Source organism: Nycticebus coucang, chromosome X (assembly GCF_027406575.1).
Source record: "Nycticebus coucang isolate mNycCou1 chromosome X, mNycCou1.pri, whole genome shotgun sequence".
Classification (NCBI taxonomy): Eukaryota; Metazoa; Chordata; class Mammalia; order Primates; family Lorisidae; genus Nycticebus; species Nycticebus coucang.
This window is the reverse complement of record NC_069804.1, coordinates 53,710,943-53,732,656: the sequence shown is the minus strand read 5'-3', so window position 1 is coordinate 53,732,656 and position 21,714 is coordinate 53,710,943. Positions and strand designations below refer to the sequence as shown.

The following is a 21,714-nucleotide window of genomic DNA, read 5'->3' as shown; positions in this document are numbered from 1 at the left end:
CAAGAGTGTGCACGCCGCCCAAGTGTCCCCCTCTGCTTGTCTGACACTATCTATGCGTCCCCCACTTTCTTTTTTTTTTTTTTTTTTGTAGAGACAGAGTCTCACTTTATGGCCCTCAGTAGAGTGCCGTGGCCTCACACAGCTCACAGCAACCTCCAACTCCTGGGCTTAAGCGATTCTCTTGCCTCAGCCTCCCGAGTAGCTGGGACTACAGGTGCCCGCCACAGCGCCTGGCTATTTTTTGGTTGCAGTTTGGCTGGGGCCGGGTTTGAACCCGCCACCCTCGGGTATATGGGGCCGGCGCCTTACCGACTGAGCCACAGGCGCCACCCGCGTCCCCCACTTTCTGCCTAATTGAGCCTGTGTGGACTAGGAAACTGATTTCCCAATGGGGCACCGAACGTGACCCCACCTCTCGCTGTAAGGGGATTACTTCTCTACTTTCTTGTCTCTGAGTGTGTTTCCACCCCCACTCCCAGCCTCAAAATGCCTTCTGCGGTGAATATCAACACTGGAAACCGAGTGTCTGCAGAGGGCCGTGTATGGGTGCGAGTGGGTATGAGGACCAGGATGAGGCAGAGTGGTGACGGACCTGCCTGTTTACCGACCCGGACCCTCGGAAAAGCACGCCACCCCCACTCCCCAAATTGCGCATCCCAAATCAGAGGGGGGAGGGGAAACAGGATGCGGTGTGGCGCGTGCGCACTTCCAGTTTCAGCACCGCGGACAGCGCCTCCACCCCCGCCTGCCGGCGCGCGCCATCTCCGCCCCAGCACTGAGGGCGCGCTGACGTCACTCGCCCTTTCTCCGCAAACTCCCCTACCTGGCTGCCTTGGTCGCGTCCCGGCCGCTGCCTGCCCGGCCGGACTACACCATGCGAGGCGCGAAATAGGGGGGTACGGGTGCGACCTCTGCGGCGGCGGCGACTCAGCGCTGCCTCAGTCTGCGGCCGGCAGCGGAGAAGTAGCGTCGTGCCTGAGAGCGCCGCTGTGCTCCTGGGCCCCGCGCGGTCCGCCCCCGCGGCTCCTGGCCACACTGCCCCTAGGACCCTCTGCCCCAAGCCGCAGCCATGAACTACCTGCGGCGCCGCCTGTCGGACAGCAACTTTATGGCCAATCTGCCTAATGGGTACATGACAGACCTGCAGCGCCCGCAGCCACCCCCGCCGCCGCCCGCTGCCCCCAGTCCCGGAGCCGCGCCCGGTTCCGCGACCGCCACTGCCGAGAGGGCCTCTGCAGCCGCTCCCGTGGCCTCTCCAGCTGCCCCTAGCCCCGGGTCCTCAGGGGGCGGTGGCTTCTTCTCGTCGCTGTCCAACGCGGTCAAGCAGACCACTGCAGCCGCGGCCGCCACCTTCAGCGAGCAGGTGGGCGGCGGCTCTGGGGGCGCAGGCCGCGGGGGCGCCGCCGCCAGGGTGCTGCTGGTCATCGACGAACCGCACACCGACTGGTAAGCCACTGCCACAGTCGTCTCCCCGCGGGCCTGGGCCCCCAGACCTTTTGACGGCGAGCAAGCAATTATCGAGCGCTGTTTGTGTTCCTGGCACCTGGCTCTCTCACCCAAATCCTTTTCCTTTAAATTATTATACTGGACGCTTTGCCCTACCCCTGTCCCCCCACCAAACCTTCTCAATGGATACAGGGAACAGTTATGGGCACCTGGTGTGTACTTCTTCTCCAGGACCCCTCTCCAAAAGCCTTTAGTATATTATGTGATCTGAAAATATCCTACCTAGCCCCCCAGCCCTCGCCCCAAAATCTGGTCCTCTAATGGATCTTGTGAGCACTTATCAAATACCTCCTGTATGCCTCATCCAAGAGCCCTTCCCCAAGGCCTTTGGCTTCAACGAATTTTGTGCATATTTTTTGAGAGCCTGATGTGTGTCCTGTTCTCCTCAACCCCTGCCCTTAGGCCTTCTCTCTAATGGCTCTTGTGAGCATGTGTCCAGTCTGTGCTATGCCTCCCATCCCAACCTCCTCCTCAAAGACCTTTTAAACTATTCAGTAAACATTGATTGAATGCCTGCTGTGTATCCTACCCCATCTTCTCGCCAAAAGCTTTGCCTTTAATGGATCCTGTGATTGAATGGATCCTTGACTGAATGCCTTCTGTGTGCCCCAGCTCCAGGCCCTCTCTCTGAGAACCCTTTTCTCCAAAGGATCTAGGAAGCATTTACTAAGTGCCTGATCTGCTCCCCATCCCCAACCCCCTTCTCAAGCAAATCATTTTCCTCCAGTGAGTTTCGTGAGCATTTTTTTTTTTTTGAGCCTTCTTTGTGTGACTCATCTTCAGACTCTCCTCAGAGACGATTTCCTACAGTGGATCTAGAAAGCATTTATTAGGTGCCTCCTGTATCGCCTGTCCTCAAGCTATTTCTTCAAGACTTTTCCTTTGATGAACTTATCTAGCATTTTCAACTGCCTGCAGTGTGAGCCTTCTCTAAAGTTTCTTTCCTCCAATATTTTCAGCAAGCTTTTATTGGGTGCCTGCTGTATACCCTACCCCAAACCCTTTCCCCAGTGCCTTTTTTTCTGGCGGTTTCAGTCTGCATGTATTGAGCACTTTCTGCATGACCCAATCTTAAACCTCTCCACAAAGGCCCTATGCCTCTAGTTAACCCAGTGCTCAGATATCTAGCACTTGCTGTGTGCACCATTTCACTCTTTCCAAAGACCTTTTATTTTAAATACTCCTTGGAGTATTTATGGAGCACCTACTGTGTACCTGATTCTGTGCCTTCTCCACAAAAGCTTACCCTCCCATGGATGAAGAGTCAAGCTTACATAGATCAAGTATCTGCATCCTCATTTCATCTCTCCAAAGGACTTTTCCTGCAAGGATCCAGTGAGCATAAATATGATGTGATTGTATGCCCCTTCCTGGATCCCTCCCTAAGGCCTTGTATTTTAATGAATCCAGTGAGCATTTTTTTCTTGTCTGCCATGTGCTCCATTCTAATCACCTTCCCCTAAAGACCTTTTTTCTCCAATCGCTCCCATGAACATTTATGGCATGCCTTCTGTGTGTTTTGTGTATTCACATCTCCTCCCCAGAGTCCCTTTCTTCAGGTGGATCCAGTGAGCATACATGCAGTGCCTGTTGTATGTAGGGAGTACATTCCCCTTCATTACCCCTAAGAGAACTTTCCACAATCACAAGACCAAGATCTTTTCCTTTGATAAATACAGAACCCAATTTATAAGGGTTACCTTTTCTTACACCCTTCAGCATCCCTAGGATTCCCTCTCCCAGCCTTACAGCTATACCCCAAAGGGCCTTTAGTCTACTGAATCTGGTAAACAACTTCCTCTTTCCAAGTCTCTGGAAGTTTCTGTCCCTGTCTCAAGAGCGCTCTGTCTCTCCAGGGGTCTACTTTAGCCTAAATTTATTGAATACCAGCTATTTACTGCATAGGTTACCCATTGCCCTGCCCAGAGGCCATTACCCAGCAGCCTTTCTCTCTATTCAGAACCATTTATTCATTCTACATATATTTATTGCATACTTTGCATTTGTTGGAGTATGGGAGGCATTTATTCAACACTACTGTATACTAGGAAGAACCCTCCTTCGGCTTCCCTTCCTTCTAATCCCAACCACCAACTGGCCTCACTATACTCTTTCCTCCATTCAACCCCATAATCATTTAATGAGCACTTATTGTATACTACTTAGAACTCTGTATTTAATGCTTCTCCTCCCCATCTTGTAATCCTAATTCCCCCTTCAACAGTCTCCATCCTTCCTTTCATATTCCCAAAAGCTCACAGTGTCTACTGTTTTCCATTTATTCTGGGTAGGCCCCTTCCCCCACTTAGTAGCCATCTTCTTAGCTACCCTTTTCTTTCCCAGTTACTGTATTCTGTTCTCATCCCTGCAGCAGGCTGCTCCGCTCTTTTCTCCATCAATTCCTTAAAGCATTTATTGAGCACGTGCTATAATTTCTTCACCAACGTCCACTCACCAAGGCGCTATCTTCCTGGCTAAATTTGCTCCATTGAAGTCAACAAACGTTAATGAGGCCCCTGCTGGATATTGGTAACCACCCTCTTTTAGAATTCTTCACTCTAACCCTTCAGGCAGTTTCTTTGCTGCTTTTTCCTTCATTCCATCAAGCATTTAGTATCTACTGAATACTGATAAGCCTCTTCCCCTTTTTATAATTGTGACTCCAATGTTTTCCATTTTTTCTTCTGTCCAGCAAGCGTTTTTTTGAGCACCTGCTGAATTCAGTGAAAGGTCTGTCCCTTCTGTACCCCAGAGCCCCTCCCTTTATCCCAACAGCCCCCAGTCCTTTCCTCCTATCAATCTAGCAAATATTTATTTAGTGTCTGCCACATGTGGGGTGGGGTGGACAAACGGAGAGAGCCTGTGCACACCACACTGAGTGTGAGGAGCAGAGACCTGCTTCACCAACTCACAGGCATTCAGAACCAAGCAAGCTTTAGGGATTTAAGCCTGCATTGGAGGAGTTGTGCTAAATCTGTAATGCAATGTATACCTAAGTACAGTCTGACACTTTTCCCACCAAACCCCACTGCTCTCATTCCTTCTTGGGTCTCAATTCCTCACGGCTTAAAGTTGCAGACTCTGAGTTGAGACTTATCTCCTCCTTTCAGAGCTAATTTAGTCCAGTGTTTTTCAAACTATGGGTCACCTACTGGCTCATAACCAGCATTTCACTTTCTTTATGAAGTTGGATAAATAAAAATAGAAAATAACAATTTATTGCACATAGTAAGTGGAATTGTTGTTTAACAAAACTGTCATTTCAATAAAATATATGATCTGTAATGTATACTATATTATATATGACATACTATATAATACATGTGTTATGTTATGGCTTTATAGTACATAGTACATCTATATGTATGTGCTTTTCTTTATGGAATGGAATAAAATAGAATAGGAAATCTCAGATTGCATTGCACATCGTAAAGGTAATTATTTACTGAAGCTTTCTTTCCAAATATGTACATATATTTATATATATGTTCTACACCTAGATACATATACACATAATATGTAACACACAACATTTTATATTATATATTATATAATACATTCTATATTCTCTTATATTTGCTATATAACATCTTATATAATACATATTACATATATAGAATGGGTTATGTAAATATGTATATAGTGGGTTATATGAACTATATTTCTTATTGTGACTTCTTTTTTTAGATAGATTTTCCTGGAAGGAGACCATGAGACTGAAATTTGCGTGCAGGAGATTTATTGGGGAGAGCTCTTGAAAACAACACCTGTGGGAGAGGTGGTGTGGGAAGGAGGATTGGGCAGAGGGAAAAGTTGAGTTGTGATGCAACCACAACAGAGGCCTCAGCCAGTCCTCTTGGAAGTTCTGGTACTGGGACAGCCCTTCAGAGTTGTCCCAATTGATATGAGGCTGCCAAGCTTTGGTATTTCTGCATCAGTCATTAGCTGTAGACAGGCCCCTAGGAGGAGGTGTAGCCTTAGGAGAGGCAAATCCCTGCTACAGTGGCCAATCTCAGCAAGGGACATGTGTGTGAGCCTTCATTGGCAGGTACTCCAGAAACAGGGGCTAGATGTAAAGGGCCGAAGTGGTGCGATAAGGCTCTGGAGGAAGCATGTAGCCCACCCTTGGTTCTGCTCCGATCCACTTGCTGTTCACTTCATTGGGATAAGCATTTTCAGAATTCTAATTCATCTTGTTTTCTGGGGGAAACTTGAAAGACATAGTAGTGGGATAAACAATAGTCTTTGCTGCTGCCATTGATTTCAAGGCCATAAATGATATTCATCATCTCCTTCCCCGTCATACGTTCCAGAGTCCACTCACCCTCACCTGGCACTTCTGTTGATCTCAGCAGTTCACCTCATCCTGAGGAATCCTGGAGCCTTTAGTCCCCATGACCTCCTCAGGCTACAGCTGCTATACAAACCCCCACATTGGCCACTTACTATCAAAGATGAACAAGGAGTACCAACAGATGCCCAAGTGGATCACCTGGGTGCCAAACATACCCCTGTCTGCCCTCACTGTGCACCAGCAACTCTACCTCCTCATGATGATCTTGGTCGGCCGTGTCCCTGTCAAGTCAATGACTCATCTTTCATGTCCCTTGACATGACAAACTTGAAGTGCCCAGGTGGCAATCATAGCTTAGTGTTTAATGGGATTCTTGCTGTGTCCCCTGGTAGCAGTATTCCTCCTTGGAGAACCAGGACCTCTAACCTTGCAGAGCCTTGAGGGAACAGGAAGCACAAATTCCAAAAGTGGATCACTGGGATTGCTGGTAAGCTGGGCCACTCTTACTTTAACCTCTGTGTACACGGATCCATGTATTCCACCTCTCAGCAGCACAATACCTAAGTGGTCATTGATTTAGGGATTACATTGTGTTTTGGACAATGGTGCCTGTTCTTGCATGGTATCACCTACAAGCTGAGGTCTTAGCTGTGGCTGCAGCAAATTGCTCCATCAGGCCATCAGCTTCTGGGTGGTGTGGTGCGTAATGCCATCAGTTGAATCCATGGTCATGCGACCACTTTTGCACCTCCTTTACTTTGCTATCAATTGCGTCTTTAGGTTTCATGCAGTGTTACTTGGAGTCCCATGCTAGTAGATCAAACATTGTGTAAGCCCTTGGACAGCAAAGATGGCTAAGGTCCTGCATTTAAAAAAGGGAAACCCATATGTGGAATATTCTAGTCGAAATAGATCATTACGTTTTGCAGGGTGAAAGGGGCCTAATGTAGTCAGCTTGCTACAAAGGGGTTAGTTGTTCTTCTTGAGGGATGATGTCATATAAGGCATTCAGTATTGGTCTCTGTTGCTGACAGGTGGGACGTTCAGTAATGTCCAGCTTCTCTCTCTGCTGCTATTGTCACTTCATTCATGTGCCCATCTGCTAGCACTGTGGTGGCAGATCAGAGAACCTGGCTGACATCATCTGGGTGACTCATCCTGTATGCCTGGTTGCCCAGTGCCATGTCCATGGTTGATGATGTCTGGCGGGTGTAAATACACAACACAAAGATCTTCACTCCTTATTTTTTCCCCACTCCTGTATGTCCACCTACATTTCTGTATCCCAGCCTTTCTTTTCCTGATCTTCCAATCTTTTTCCTCCTGGGCCTCTGACCAATCAGCCAAGCCATTCGCCACTGCCCATAAGTGGAAAAAAATAAAATATATATACATTTATTTATAAAATAATGTGTATATAGATACATATATGTAATATATATAATATAAATATATATATATATACACACACATTTTTTTCTAATCTTAAACCACTTCTTTTTCCATACAAAATAGATGCTCAGGTGCACAGCCCAAAGCTCAACCCACCAGAAGCTCCATCATGTCTCTCAAGGCCATTCCAAGTGTGGCTCTAGTACAGCCACTGGCCGTTTTTTCTCTTCCATTCATACCAAGACAACTTGTCTGTGAACCGACCTTAGGCTTTTTCCTCTTTCATCAGCTAGTTGTAAGGAGTCCCCTTAGCTGAGGGACAGACACTAACTTGCACAACAGTTGTGGAAGACTGTGGATCTGCCTTAGCTACTCATGTACCTTCCTTGCTCCTGCTTGGGCTCAGTCCTGGCTGCCAGCTCCATTTGGCTTTATTACTTGGTGGGTCTTGCAGGACCTGGCTCCTAATGGGAGGTTCTGGAGGCGTGGTCACTTGGTGCCCCATGGCCAAGCATTCTGTCTCTATCAGGACTCAGTACTGCAGAGAAATTTGTTTCTCAGAAGGCATATAATTTCTCCAGTGCAAATGGCATGGCCTTGCTCCAGAACCCTGAGGGCCTCCCACTCAGGCTTCCCATAAGCTCCACCTGGCATCTTTCCCCACTGCTGACACCTCCAGTATTGTAGAATCTGCCAGATTATATGGCCTATGTAGCAGGACTGTTTGTACCATATAGCCCAGGCCTGCTATGGAGCCCTTTTCTATTTTGCAGCCCCCAACTCCCAAAGCTGGTAGCTTTACATGTCACCTAGAATATGGGTCAGAGCAGTATTTCCAAGTGTGGAATATGCTGCCTCCAGAACGTGAAAAGGTCTACCAGGTGGTATGCTTTTTTCTTCATGGCAGAAGGTGTGAGATGCAGTCCTTTGCCCCATTCTGTGGAGAGGCTGTCATGGCATGTCCTGGACCACTGACTGGATTTCTAAAAATTTTGCTAATTTGGCAAGCCCCTGAGTCTTTGTAGGGTTTATCTCTCACCTCGTGGAATGCATTTGTCTTATCAAGGCAACATGTTAATCTTCTTGTGCCCATCTTGTACAGTCACTATTACGTAATCAATAAAGTGATCCAGTGTAATATTCTGTGGGATGTCCACATGGTCCAGGTTCCTTCGGAATATGTTATGACACAGAGTGAGAGAGTTAACATAGCCCTATGACAAGACCATCAATAAATATTGTCAGTCCCATGTAAGTGTAAACTGTTTTTAATCCTCTTTTCTATCTAATCAGAATAGAAAAGAAAGTATTCACCAAATCAGTGGCCACCTGTCATACCTGAGGCCTTATTAATCTTCTCTGCCAATGACAGCATGTCTAGTATGGCAGGAGCAATCAAGGGTACTACTTGGTTGTGTTTACAGAAGTCTGTGATCCTTCTCCAGAATCCATCCAGCCTCCACAGGGCCCAGACTGCTTAATTCAATGGAGATAAGGTGGGACTAACCCCTGAATCCAATTATTTGAAGACTGTCTTGCTTATCTGTGGTATGGGATATTGCAAAAATTATGCACGGACTTTTTGGGTTTTGCTCATCAGCTGTCGTTAGTGTTTGCATATTTATTTACTTTTGAGGCAGAGTCTCACTTTGTTGCCCTTGGTAGAGTGTGTCGTGGCATCATAGCTCACAGCAACCTCAAACTCTTGGGCTTAAGCGATTCTCTTGCCTCAGCCTCCCAAGTGGCTGGGAATACAGGCACTCACCATAACGCCCGGCTATTTGTTGTTGTTGTTGTTGTTGTAGTTGTCATTGTTGTTTGGCAGGCCCAGGCCAGATTCAAACCCACCAGGCCCCATGTATGTGGCTGGAGCCCTAGCCACTGAGCTACAGGTGCTGAGCCAGTGTTTGTGTATTTAATATGTGGCCCAAGATAACTCTTCTTCTAATGTGTGGCAGAGAAAAAGGGTTACACAACCCTTCAGGATCTTTCCACCATCACCCCTAGGATGCACACAAAATTGGCTTTGACGTACAGTTTTGATTGAGGCACAGGAGTGTATGCTGTTCCAGATGCTTCCATTTGGCCTTCCCTACTACAATAGCTCTTATCCTACAGCTACAAAGTATATCCTTCCAATTATGCATTTGCGAACTGGGGAAGTGACCACTGGACTGGTCTCTGAACCCAGGGGACCCACTATGAGCAGAACCCAGGCCAGGACTTCATTTATTACCTTTTTGCTACTGTGCTTTTCAACATGGCAGGTGCCACTCTCACCCACGGATTTCTTATTGACTTCCTAAGTTGGTGGTACCCTTTGCACCCTCTGGTGGAACTGCAGCAGCTGATGAGTTTTGCAGCCTTAGGTAGTATTTTCACTCTAACATATCTGCTTCTTTGAGCCCTCCACTATCTGCCATGGAAGTTCTGGCATTTCTGCTCCACTTAGTGTGGGCTGTCATTTTCTTCAAGTTTCCAAGAGTCATCCTAACTGTGTGTTAGTAACATCTCCTAGGGTCCTCACCAGGTTTTAATTTCTGAATCCTGGAGGAGCTCTCCAGATTCCTGTTCCACTCTCTTGAACTGTTGTCCTCGGGATACAATGCCATGCATACTTCCCCAGTGCCAGCTAGTACCTATTAGCCAGGTTCTTCAGCTTCTGTGTATCATTTCTCTCCTTTCTTTTTTTTTTTTTTTGAGACAGAGACTTACTTTGTTGCCCTTGTTAGAGTGCTGTAGCATCACAGCTCACAGCAACCTCCAACTCTTGGACTTAGGCGATTCTCTTGCTTCAGTCTCCCGAGTAGCTGGGACTACAGGCACCTGCCACAACGCCCAGCTATTTTTTTGTTGCAGTTTGGCTGGGGCTGGGTTCAAACCTGCCACCCTCAGTACATGGGGCTGGTGCCCTACCCACTGAACCATAGGCGCCACCCCATTTCTCTCCTTTCTTTGCAAGCCTGGACTCTCTCCAGGTAGGTTGTGCTGGGATTTGGCCCTAATTTTTGCTCTGGTTTCCAGGAGGGGAGGTTGAGATAGATTCTGAGAGGAGCAGGCATTGTCTTATAAGGCACCTGCTTCATTCAACGCCTCAGCATTATCTTCAAGCAGAGGGCAAGTCAGTATTTCTCTAACAAGGGAGAATGGTTGACTTCTGCAGGCCCAGTGGGTGCAGGTGAGTCTGTGAGTTCAAGGTGTTTAACTGCATCTGCCCAGATATCCCCATCTCAAGCCTCAGGGTCCCACTCTTGTCCTATGAGGGCACTGGGCATGGCTCAGGAGATGTATTGGGCCTGAGAACTCAACTTTCCCTGAAGCTTTACTTCACTTACAATTAATCCTGAGCCTGATCCTCCCCACTGTCTGCCCTCTGGGCTGAAGACTAGGGTTTCCTTAAATGTAGTCAGAGAGCCCCTCTGGCTTTCACATTTTGCCTTTAATTGGTGGTTATTCTCTCTGAATGTGTCAGATCCTTCTTCAGCTACTCGATGGCATTCAGGGAATAGTCATCCAAGTCTGGTTACCATCTCCCTCACACCTCTCAAGTTCCAGCCAGCAGATTCCCTCCAACCAGAAGCCTATCACAGCCCAACATCAGGAAAAGGACTACTGTTCCAAAACCTTGGGAACCTGTGCTGTATTCCCCCACTGGAGAGAATAAGCTCCACCTGGCATCCATCCCCACTACTGACACTCCAATGTCATAGGACCTGCCAGATCATCTGGCCTGGTGGCATTCTGCTTGACCACAGCTTGGGCCTGCTGCAGAGCCCTTTGCACTGCTACAGCATGTCAGGATGGTTTGTGCTCCATGCTCACCACTGACGGGTCCCCATTGCCATTTGGTGACTGGTTGATCCAGCTTCAGAATTGCAATAGTCTTTGTAGTTTGAGGTCTGTGGCCCTCTGCTTTAGGTTCTCTGGAAACAGAGTTCAAGGCAGAGATTTGCACTGGGGAGTGCCTTTGGGATCAATGCCTGTGAGGCAGGGCAGGGGTTAGCAGAGAGAAAGGCTGGTCCACGATGTGGTTGCATCATAGGCCTCAGCTGATACTCAGGGGAGCTCTGGAGCTGGGATGGTTCTTTGGAATCAGCCCAGATTAAGGCAAGAAGGCTGGCCTTTCTGACCCCTCACAGATACATATTAGCTATGGGCTGTTTTCACAAAGTAAGTGTAACCTTGGCCAAGGTGGTTCCCTGTGACAGAAGACAATTATTGGTGGGAGGGACAGCTGTGTCAGCAGGTGTTCAAGGTACATTGGCCCTGAAGAGGAGGCCTCAGCAAAACACTGCAGTAGCCACTACACTGATGGTCAGAAAAATTTGGAAAACAGTTATATGCACTCATCATCCACACTCACAGTTTATGGATGAGAAATGTGCAGATCTCCAAGAGACTCTCTTCCAACACTTGTGAGGGGATGGTGTCATTGATGGGGTATGTACATGTGTGTATGTTTGTGTGTGTGTGAGAGAGAGAAAGACAGAGACAGAGACAGGATAAGAAAATAGCTGAACTTGGTGTCTCTTGCCTATGTCAATCAAGTCACCAAGGGTCAATTTGTTCAGTGCATTTATGTATCAGAGACCCCATTTCTGTGCATGGCAGGGACCAACGACACTGAGCGTGCCTCTTCTCCTCATCCTCCTTACGTGAGAAATCTGGGGATGAAATTCTGTCTGTGGAGAAGCCTGGGCCTGGGAGAGGAGACCACCGGAAACCAAGCCCAGCTGGGGATGGGCCTGGGGACAATGACATAGCAGTTCATGCTGTGCTTACTACTGCTCCTACTCCTCTTCCCTCCCCCTCAGCTGCATTCGGCCTCGACCCTCATCATTGTCAGCTGCACTGGCTTCTTTAGAGCCTTCCAAGGCTGCATCCCTCAATCTGTTCTTCTTTTTCGGATGCAGCTGCCTGCATGACTGTGTTCCTCACAGCGCACGATCACACATGGAGATGAATTCAGGCCCCACAGACACAGGCACACCTCACACACATGTATTTTCCAAGCTTCTTTGCCACTTACGGACCTTGCAATTTCAAAGTATATTCTAATTTACATAGCATTACTCATTTTGAGAAGCTTTTCAAAAACATTTACAATAGCAGTGTGAGGAGTAGACTATACTCTGGGGAATGCCTGCTCTCTGTGGTTAAAGGACATTTTTTTGGTTTGCAATGTCCTTTAACACATATATACCTCCACAAGAATCACAACAGACTTTATTGCACACAAAGAAGTGTTGATTTTTCCAAAGTATTAAAACAATTATAAAGCCCTTTATGGTGTCTCTAGTAGCACTAAAGGGGCAAAGAGGTCAAGGGACTGGCCTGGGTTTTGTCTTCCTTTCTGAGATTTGAGCATTGACAGATGTGCTCTGTTTTTCCTCTCTAGGGCAAAATACTTCAAAGGGAAAAAGATCCATGGAGAAATTGACATTAAAGTAGAACAGGTATGTTGGGGCAGGTGGACCTGGGGACCAATTGTCCAGCCTGCAAACCGAGTGATCATTTTTGTTGATGTGGGTGAATCACCAATTTGCTCTCCTTCCTAGGCTGAATTCTCTGATCTCAACCTTGTGGCTCATGCCAATGGTGGATTCTCTGTAGACATGGAAGTTCTTCGGAATGGAGTGAAGGTCATCCGGTGCGTATGACAAGGGTACCTTGGTGTTGTGTGAGAGGCATAGGACTCCCTTAGAGCTGGGGGAGAGTCCGTACCTCCCCACTCATCCATCCACGAGCAAGAACTTAGACACAGAATATGGGCAGATAGCTTTTCTTCTAAAGAAGAGCCAAGGCCCCAGCAGACCACAAGTCAAACTTCAATTCTTAATTAAGCAAACATTGGTTAAGCATCTAACTGCATGCCAGGGGCTGCGGTCAGAGCTTCACATTCAACAAACATTTATTGAGCATCTACTTTGTGCCAGGAACTGAAAGACAAAAATAAAAAAAAAATAAATATAAAATAAACGAAAAGCCTTGTGAAGCTAACATTCTCCTGTGGGATACACACAAAAAGCAAATGTAAAAATATAAAAGAGATAAGAAAAACATAGCCGTAAACCTGATGCAGGGATTGTTGGATGGTGGTGGGGTCTAAAGTTCAGATAGGGTGGCCTAGTAGCATGAGAGACGTTTGAGGAAAGGCCTAAAGGAGGGGATGGAGTGATCCATGAAGATACTTAGTAGATGGTGAGATGTTTAGGCTGAAAGAACAGCCTTCATAGAGGCCCTATGGTTAGGATTTGCTCTGGGCAGCACACTTTAAAGACAGCTGGTAGTCTGTGAGATTTTAACCAGGGAGCTGTGAGAGCTGAGCAGGTAAGCTGCAAGCTGGCCTCTTGAGGAGGGGAGCAGGTATAAAAAGTTTAAAGGTGGGTGCTGGATGTGGTGGCTCACACCTGCAATCCTAGCACTCTGGGAGGCTGAGACAGGGAGAGGGCTTGAGCTCAGGAGTTCGAGACCAGCCTGAGCCAGAGCAAGACTCTGTCTCTAAAAATAGCTGGGCGTTGTAACAGGCACCTGTTGTCCCAGCTACTTGGGAGGCTGAGGCAAGAGGATCACTTGAGCCCAAGAGTTTGAGGTTGATGTGAACTATGATGCTACGGCACTCTACTGAGGGTGACAAAGTGAGACTCTCTCTCAAAACAAAACAAAAAATTAAAGGGGATCACCAGTTGGGTAAAGGTAGAAAGGGTTTATGTGGCAGAGGGAAGAGCTTATGCATATATGCAGAAGAAAACATTTTGCAATTTCTGTGGATCTTTAAAAACTTGGTCTTTGCTCCAGGGAAGGTGGGGAGCTTTTGGGGGGACCCCCAACACTCCTACTCCTGCCACCCCAGGTCTCTGAAGCCGGACTTTGTGCTGATCCGCCAGCATGCCTTCAGCATGGCTCGCAATGGGGACTACCGCAGTTTGGTCATCGGGCTGCAGTATGCTGGGATCCCCAGTGTTAACTCTTTACATTCTGTCTACAACTTCTGTGACAAGCCCTGGGTGGTAAGTGACAGAAAGGGTGCCACTGACAGAGAGAATAGCTTGTGCATGCATGTGGGATCTTGAAAGCGCTCTGATTTGGGGGACGTGAGAACATTCCCAGGTTAGAGACTACTTGCAGGCGAAGGACTCAGTGGCCTTTTCTCTCTTGGTTCTCATAGTTTGCTCAGATGGTTCGACTGCACAAGAAGCTGGGGACAGAGGAATTCCCTCTAATTGATCAGACTTTCTACCCCAATCACAAAGAAATGGTGAGTTTGGGAAAAATAGAGTGGGAAGGAGGGAAGGATATCTAAGTACTGCAATAACCTCACCAATGGGTGTGTTATCAATGGGATGATATCAGAGTGTACAGCACCTGAGTGAATGTGGAAGCCTGAAGTTACTTTGTGATAGGGTCTTTTAATACCATGAATTTCCTTGTGATTACCAGCTTGAATGAAATCATCAATCTCAATATTTATCAGGTCCTCTTGCTCATATTAGCTATTTTTGCCAGTATTAAAATCAATTTCTAGGGTGGCGCCTGTGGCTCAGTGAGTAGGGCGCTGGCCCCATATGCCGAGGGTGGCGGGTTCGGACCCAGCCCTGGCCAAACTGCAACCAAAAAATAGCCAGGCATTGTGGCAGGTGCCTGTAATCCCAGCTACTCGGGAGACTGAGGCAAGAGAATTGCTTAAGCCCAGGAGCTGGAGGTTGCTGTGAGCTGTGTGATGCCATGGCACTCTACCGAGGGCCATAAAATGAGACTCTGTCTCTACAAAAAAAAAAAAAAATCAATTTCTAATGCAAATTAACAGAATTAATGTAATGAATCAGATTGTATATTATATAAAAATCAAATCATTGCTGCTAACAATATCAAATATTCCTCCTGATAGAAGTTTTACCTTTATTTCTAGCTGGGCATTGTGGCATATACCTGTAGCCTCAGCTGCTTTGGAGGCTGAAGCAGGAGGTTCATTTGAGCCCAGTTTGAGGTTGCAGTGAGATATGATGACACCACTGCACTCTAGTCTGGGCAACAGAGCAGGACCACATCTCTACATGAAAGGAAAAAAAATTAGCCAGACCATGGTGGTGTGTGCCTATAGTTCCAGCTACTCAGGAGGCTGGGGCAGGAGGATTGCTTGAACCCAAGAGTTTGAGATTGTTGTGAGCTATGGTGATATCACTGCACTCTACCCATAACGAAAGAGTGAGACTCTGTCTCAAAAAAAAAAAGAAAGAAAGAGAGAGAGAGAGAGAGAGAGAGAGAGAGAGAGAGAGAGAAAGAAAGAAAGAAAGAAAGAAAGAAAGAAAGAAAGAAAGAAAGAAAGAAAGAAAGAAAGAAAGAAAGAAAGAAAGAAAGAAAGAAAGAAAGAAAGAAAAGAAAGAAAGAAAGAAAGAAAGAAAGAAAGAAAGAAAATAGGGCAGCACCTCTGGCTCAGTGAGTAGGGTGCTGACCCCATATACCGAGGGTGGTGGGTTCAAACCCAGCCCCCACCGAATTGCAACAAAAAAATAGCCAGGCATTGTGGTGGGTGCCTGTAGTCCCAGCTACTCGGGAGGCTGAGGCAGGAGAATCGACTAAGCCCAGGAGTTGGAGGTTGCTGTGAACTGTGTGACACCACGGCACTCTACCAAGGGTGATAAAGTGAGAGTCTGTCTCAAAAAAAAAAAAAAAAATTATCAGTAGAAATGTTATAAATTAAGTTGTTAATAAATAGAAATTAAATTGTTAATTACTATTTCATAAAATATAATCACTAATATTACAAATTGTCACCAATACTATAATTGTTATTACCTGATGTAAACTTATAAGTACCTATGTTATGAATTAAATTATAGTCCCTAATAGAAATCAAATAATTAGGGAGTTGCCTGTGGCTCAGTGGGTAGGGTGGGTGCCAGCCCCATGTACCAAGGGTGGCAGGTTTGAACCCAGACCCAGCCAAACTGCAACAAAACAAGAGCCGGGTGTTCTGATGGGTGCCTGGTAGTCTCAGCTACTCAGGAGGCTGAGGCAAGAGAATCACCTAAGCCCAGGAGTTGGAGGTTGCCATGAGCTGTGATGCCATGAGGGTGATAAAGTGAGACTCTGTCTCTAAAAAAAAAAAAATGAAATTGATTAGGGCCGGGCCTGGTAGCTCATGCCTGTAATCCTAGCACTCTGGGAGGCGAGGGCAGGTAGATTGCTTGAGCTCACGAGTTCAAGACCAGCTTAGAAAAAGCGAGACCTCGTCTTTACTAAAAGTAGAAAAAACTGAGGTAAGAGAATCACTTGAGCCCAAGTTGGAGGTTGCTGTGAACTATGACATCATGACACTCTACCCAGGGCAACAGCTTGAGACTCTGTCTCAAAAAAAAAAAAAATCAAATAATTATTACTAGTGTTATCGAAGATTACAGTTATTAAAAATGATTATTGATATTATAAATTATCATTGCCTATTTTGAATTATATTATACTTAATAATAGGAACTGAACTATTATAACTAGTATCAAATATAACAACTAATATTACAACTGATTACCAGTGTTACAAATTAAGTTTATCAGCATAAATGATTAGTACCTATGTTGTGAATTAATGTATAATTACCAAAGGAAACTAAACTATTCATACAAACAGTATAAAATATTGTTATAGGTACAAATTATTACCAATTATATAAATTAAGATTACTAACATAAATTATGAGTAATATATCTACTAATCAAATTTTAGTTACAAATAGAAATTGAATCATTGTTACCAGTGCTATAAAATTTTACAATTAGTTTGCAAATTTTTGCCAGTGTGACAAATTATGTTTCTTTATGTAAATAATCACCAATCTTATAACTAAAATTATAATGAAATATCAATATTGACCCAACATTACCAACTTGATCAAATAAATATTGATGTTAATATTATAAATTCTTACCTGTATTACAAATTATGGTTACTGATATGTTAACAGTATTATGAATTAACTTTACTTACAGGTAAAAATCAAATCATTAATTCTAAGGAAACCCAATTTGTGTGTCTTTATTATTATTTCACATTCTCTAAGAGACGGTAGAACAGAATGTGATTAAGAGCATGGACTCTGTAGCCATAATTTCTGTACGGAAACCCTAGCTTTACAACTGATTAGCTGTCTGCAACTGATTAGCTGTCTAACTAAACAGTATGTGTTCCTACCTCATAGAGTTGGTGTAAGAATGAAATTATTTAGTAAAGGTAAAGTGGTTAGAACACTGCATCTGGCATATATTAACTGCTACTGAAGTGTTGATAAAATTCTCCTTCTGTTCGTACTTGTTTGAGAGTTTTTATCATGCAAAGATGTTGGACTTTGTCAAGTGCTTCTACGATTATTGAGATGATCATGTGGGTTTTGTGCGTTATTCTATGAATATGGTGTATTGTGTTAATTGAGTTTCATGCAAGTTGGTAAGTTAATAAATTTGTGATATGTATAGGTATTGACACTTGCAGTCTTTTGGGGGGGGATGGGAACAGGGTCTTTCTCTGTTGCCCAGTGCAGTGACAGCATCATAGATCACTGCAACCTTAAACTCTTGGCCTCAAGCAACCTCCCACCTCATCCTCCCAAAGTGCTAGAATTAGAGGCAAGAGCCACTGCGCTTGGTGACACATTCTTGGATTAAATTTCACTAGCTCATGACATAAATTCTTTTTTATGTTGCAGGACTCAATTGGGTAGTATTTTGTTGAGGATTATTGTATCTATATTCATAAAGGACATTGGTCTGTACTTTCCTTATGATGTTGTTGTCTGGTTTGGGTATTAGGGTAATACTGCCTCATCAAATGACTTGGACAGTGTTTACTCCTCTTCTAAATTTTGTGAAGATTGATGTTAAATCTTTTTTTTTAAGGAAACAGCTTTATTTTATGGAACAAAACAACAAAATGCAAAGAATATAAGCATGTAGGCAGACTTAGAACTGTTTTGCATTATTTTATAGCAAGCTAATAGTAACAAAAACATTTGTGTTTAAGTAAATTGGAAAACAAATGAGAAATTTAAAATATTAAGTATAGATATAACCTTTGAAACAAAATACAAGAAAAATATCATTAATAAGAAAGAAAAGATGCTTCTAGCTGACAGAGTGATCATTAGTTGGAAAGAATAACAAATCATAAAAAAAAGAGTTTCCATAAATTCATCCACGAAAACTCACTGTTAAATCTTGTTAAACATTTGGTAGAATTCACTAGTGAAAAGACTTCTGGTCCTGGGTACTTCTTTGTAGGAGGTTTTCTTTTTTCTTTTCCTTTTTTTTTGTAGAGACAGAGTCTCACTTTATGGCCCTTGGTAGAGTGCCGTGGCCTCACACAGCTCACAGCAACCTCCAACTCCTGGGCTTAAGCAATTCTCTTGCCTCAGCCTCCCGAGTAGCTGGGACTACAGGCGCCCGCCACAACGCCCGGCTATCCTTTTTTTTTTTTTTTAATTCTTAATTCCATCTCTTCACTTGTTACAGGTCTATTCAGATTTTCCAGGTTGAGTCTTTCTAGAAATTCCATTTCATCTAGGTTTTCTCATTTATTAACATACAATTGTTTATAGTACTCTCTTTTTTAAATAACAATAACAATATTTAATATAAGGACTAGAAACAAAAACCTCATAAAGAATGAACAAACACCCCCTCCTCCCCAGCTGGTGGTTTTCCAGCACACCACTGTCTGCAGCGTTCCTCTTGTAAGCAGCCGGGGGAGTAATTCAGCAGGCAGAGGACAACTCCCACCAACTCAAACACACATGAGATTGAAGCAAGCTTCACTCAATTTATAAACTTACAGGGAAAAAAAATATTCTCTCTCATTACTTATTTAATTATCTGATCGTCCATTTCCCTCAGTAAAATATCAGGTCTGCAGCAGAAGGAAAAAAAAAAAAAAGAATGAACAAACATAAATACAGTTAGAAAAGAAATCAGAGAATTGCTGCATTGAAATATTAAGCAATAATAATAGTGCAAAGAAAGTAACATTTACATTGTCAAATAAGAGTATGTCTCTTATTGGGCGGCGCCTGTGGCTCAGTGAGTAGGGCGCCGACCCCATATGCCGAGGGTGGTGGGTTCAAACCCAGCCCCGGCCTAACTGCAACAACAAAATAGCCGGGCGTTGTGGCGGGCGCCTGTAGTCCCAGCTACTCGGGAGGCTGAGGCAAGAGAATCGCGTAAGCCCAAGAGTTAGAGGTTGCTGTGAGCTGTGTGACGCCACGGCACTCTACCCTAGGGAGGTACAGTGAGACTCTGTCTCTACAAAAAAAAAAAAAAAAAGAGTATGTCTCTTATGAATGCTTTGACTCTGCGATTCAGCATGGAGTCATCAGTTAACTTATTATTTTTTTAAGTCTCAAAAAATAGACAATATTTATAAATAAAAGTAAAAGATAATTTCAAAAAACAGATCATGCCAAATCTTACAGACAATGGAAAAAGAAGGAATACTTCAAAATCATTCTACTTGATCTGGGTACACCAGATATTAAAATTGGAGAGAATATATTATTATAAAGGGGAAATTACAAACATATTTCACTTATAAATGAGGATGCAATATCCCAAACAACATATTAACAAGTTGAATTAAAAATTAATGTTTAAGTAATTTTGACTTTGGTCAAAATTAAATCCAATTTATGTGAGAATTAGTCACTATAAGAGTCACTCTCTTATAATCCTTTTTTATTTCTGTAATGTCAGAAGTACTGTCCCCTCTTTGATTCCTGATTTTAGTTTTCTGTCTTTTTTCTTAATCTAAAAGTTTGTCAACTTTGTTGATCTTTTCAACAAACCAATTTTTAATGTTATTGGTTTCTCTATTGTTTTTTATTATTCATATTATTTATTTACACCAATTTTTATTATTTCTTTCATTTTGCTTGCTTTGGGCTTAGTTTGCTGGGTTTTTTTTTTTCTAATTTCTTTTTTTCTTTTCTTTTCTTTTTTCTTTTTCCAATACTTCCGATTCCATTCCATACAATGTTCATTCTTGCTTTCTTTCTTTTATTTTCTTTTATTTTTTTTTATTAAATCATAGCTGTGTACATTCATATATTCATGGGGCATCATTCACTAGCTTCACAGACCGTTTACCAAGTTTCACATATACCCTTGTAAGATGCACCGCTGGTGTAATCCCACCATCTTTTCTTTTTTCTTCTTTTTTTTTTTTTTTGAGACCTGGGTAGAGTGCCATGTCATTGTAGTTCACAGCAACCTCAAACTCTTAGGCTCAAGTGATCATTCTGCCTCAGCCTTCTAAATAGCTGGAACTACAGGCACATGCCATAATGCCCAGTTAGTTTTTTTTCTATTGTTTTATTAAATCATAGCTGTGGGGTGGCGCCTGTGGCTGAGTCGGTAGGGCGCTGGCCCCATATGCCGAGGGTGGTGGGTTCAAACCCGGCCCCGGCTGAACTGCAACCAAAGAATAGCTGGGTGTTGTGGCGGGCGCCTGTAGTCCCAGCTACTCGGGAGGCTGAGGCAAGAGAATCGCTTAAGCCCAGGAGTTGGAGGTTGCTGTGAGCTGTGTGATGCCATGGCACTCTACCGAGGGCCATAAAGTGAGACTCTGTCTCTACAAAAAAATAAAAAAATAAAAAAATAAATCATAGCTGTGTACGTTAATGCAATCATGGGGTACAATGTGCTGGTTTTATATACAATTTGAAATATTTTCATCAAACTGAGTAACAGAGTCTTCCTGGCATTTTCTTAGTTATTGTGTTAAGACATTTATATTCTACATTTAGTAAATTTCACATGTACCCTTGTAAGATGCACCATAGGTGTGGTCCCACCAATTACCCTCTCTCCCCTCATCCTTCCCCCTCCCCTCTCCTCCCTTTCTCCTTTCCTCATATTCTTAGGTTATAATTGGGTTATAGTTTTCATATGAAAGCTATAAATTAGTTTCATAGTAGGGCTGAGTACATTGGATACTTTTTCTTCCATTCTTGAGATACTTTGCTAAGAAGAATATGTTACAGCTCCATCCATGTAAACATGAAAGAGGTAAAGTCTCCATCTTTCTATCGTTTTAGTAGAGACAGGGTCTCACTCTTACTCAGGCTGGTCTTGAACTCCTGAGCTCAAGCAATTCACCCACCTCGGCCTCCCAGAGTGCTAGGATTACAGGCGTGAGCCACTACGGCCTTTTTTAAATTTTTTAAGATGGAAGATTAGGTTATTGATTTTGACACCTTTCTTCTTTTAAAATATAGACATTTTTACAACTATGAATTTCCCTCTAAGCACAGTTTTTTAGCTGCATCTCTTAAGTTTTGGTAAGGTGTGTTTTCATTTTCATTCATCTCAAACTATCTTCTAATTTCCCTTGTGATTTCTTTTTTGACTCACTGGTTACTTAGGAGTCTGACATTTACTTTCCACATGTTTGTGAATTTCCCAAATTTCCTTCTCTTATTGATATCTAATTTCATTCTCTTATGGTCAGAGAACATATTTTGTGTGATTTCAGTCCTTTTACA

General features: G+C 43.9%; 1 protein-coding gene across 2 annotated transcripts in view; it reads left to right on the top strand.

Moving 5' to 3' along the window:
• Positions 1-916: 916 nt before the first annotated feature.
• SYN1 (synapsin I) overlaps positions 917-21,714 on the top strand; it is a 58,571-nt gene continuing 37,773 nt past the window's right edge. For both annotated transcript variants that reach the window (XM_053580678.1, XM_053580677.1), the window contains exons 1-5: positions 917-1,446; positions 12,591-12,648; positions 12,751-12,842; positions 14,046-14,202; positions 14,361-14,450. In XM_053580678.1, coding sequence (XP_053436653.1) covers positions 1,070-1,446; positions 12,591-12,648; positions 12,751-12,842; positions 14,046-14,202; positions 14,361-14,450 — 774 coding nt within the window. In that variant the 5' untranslated portion in view covers positions 917-1,069. The remainder of the gene's footprint in view (positions 1,447-12,590; positions 12,649-12,750; positions 12,843-14,045; positions 14,203-14,360; positions 14,451-21,714) is intronic.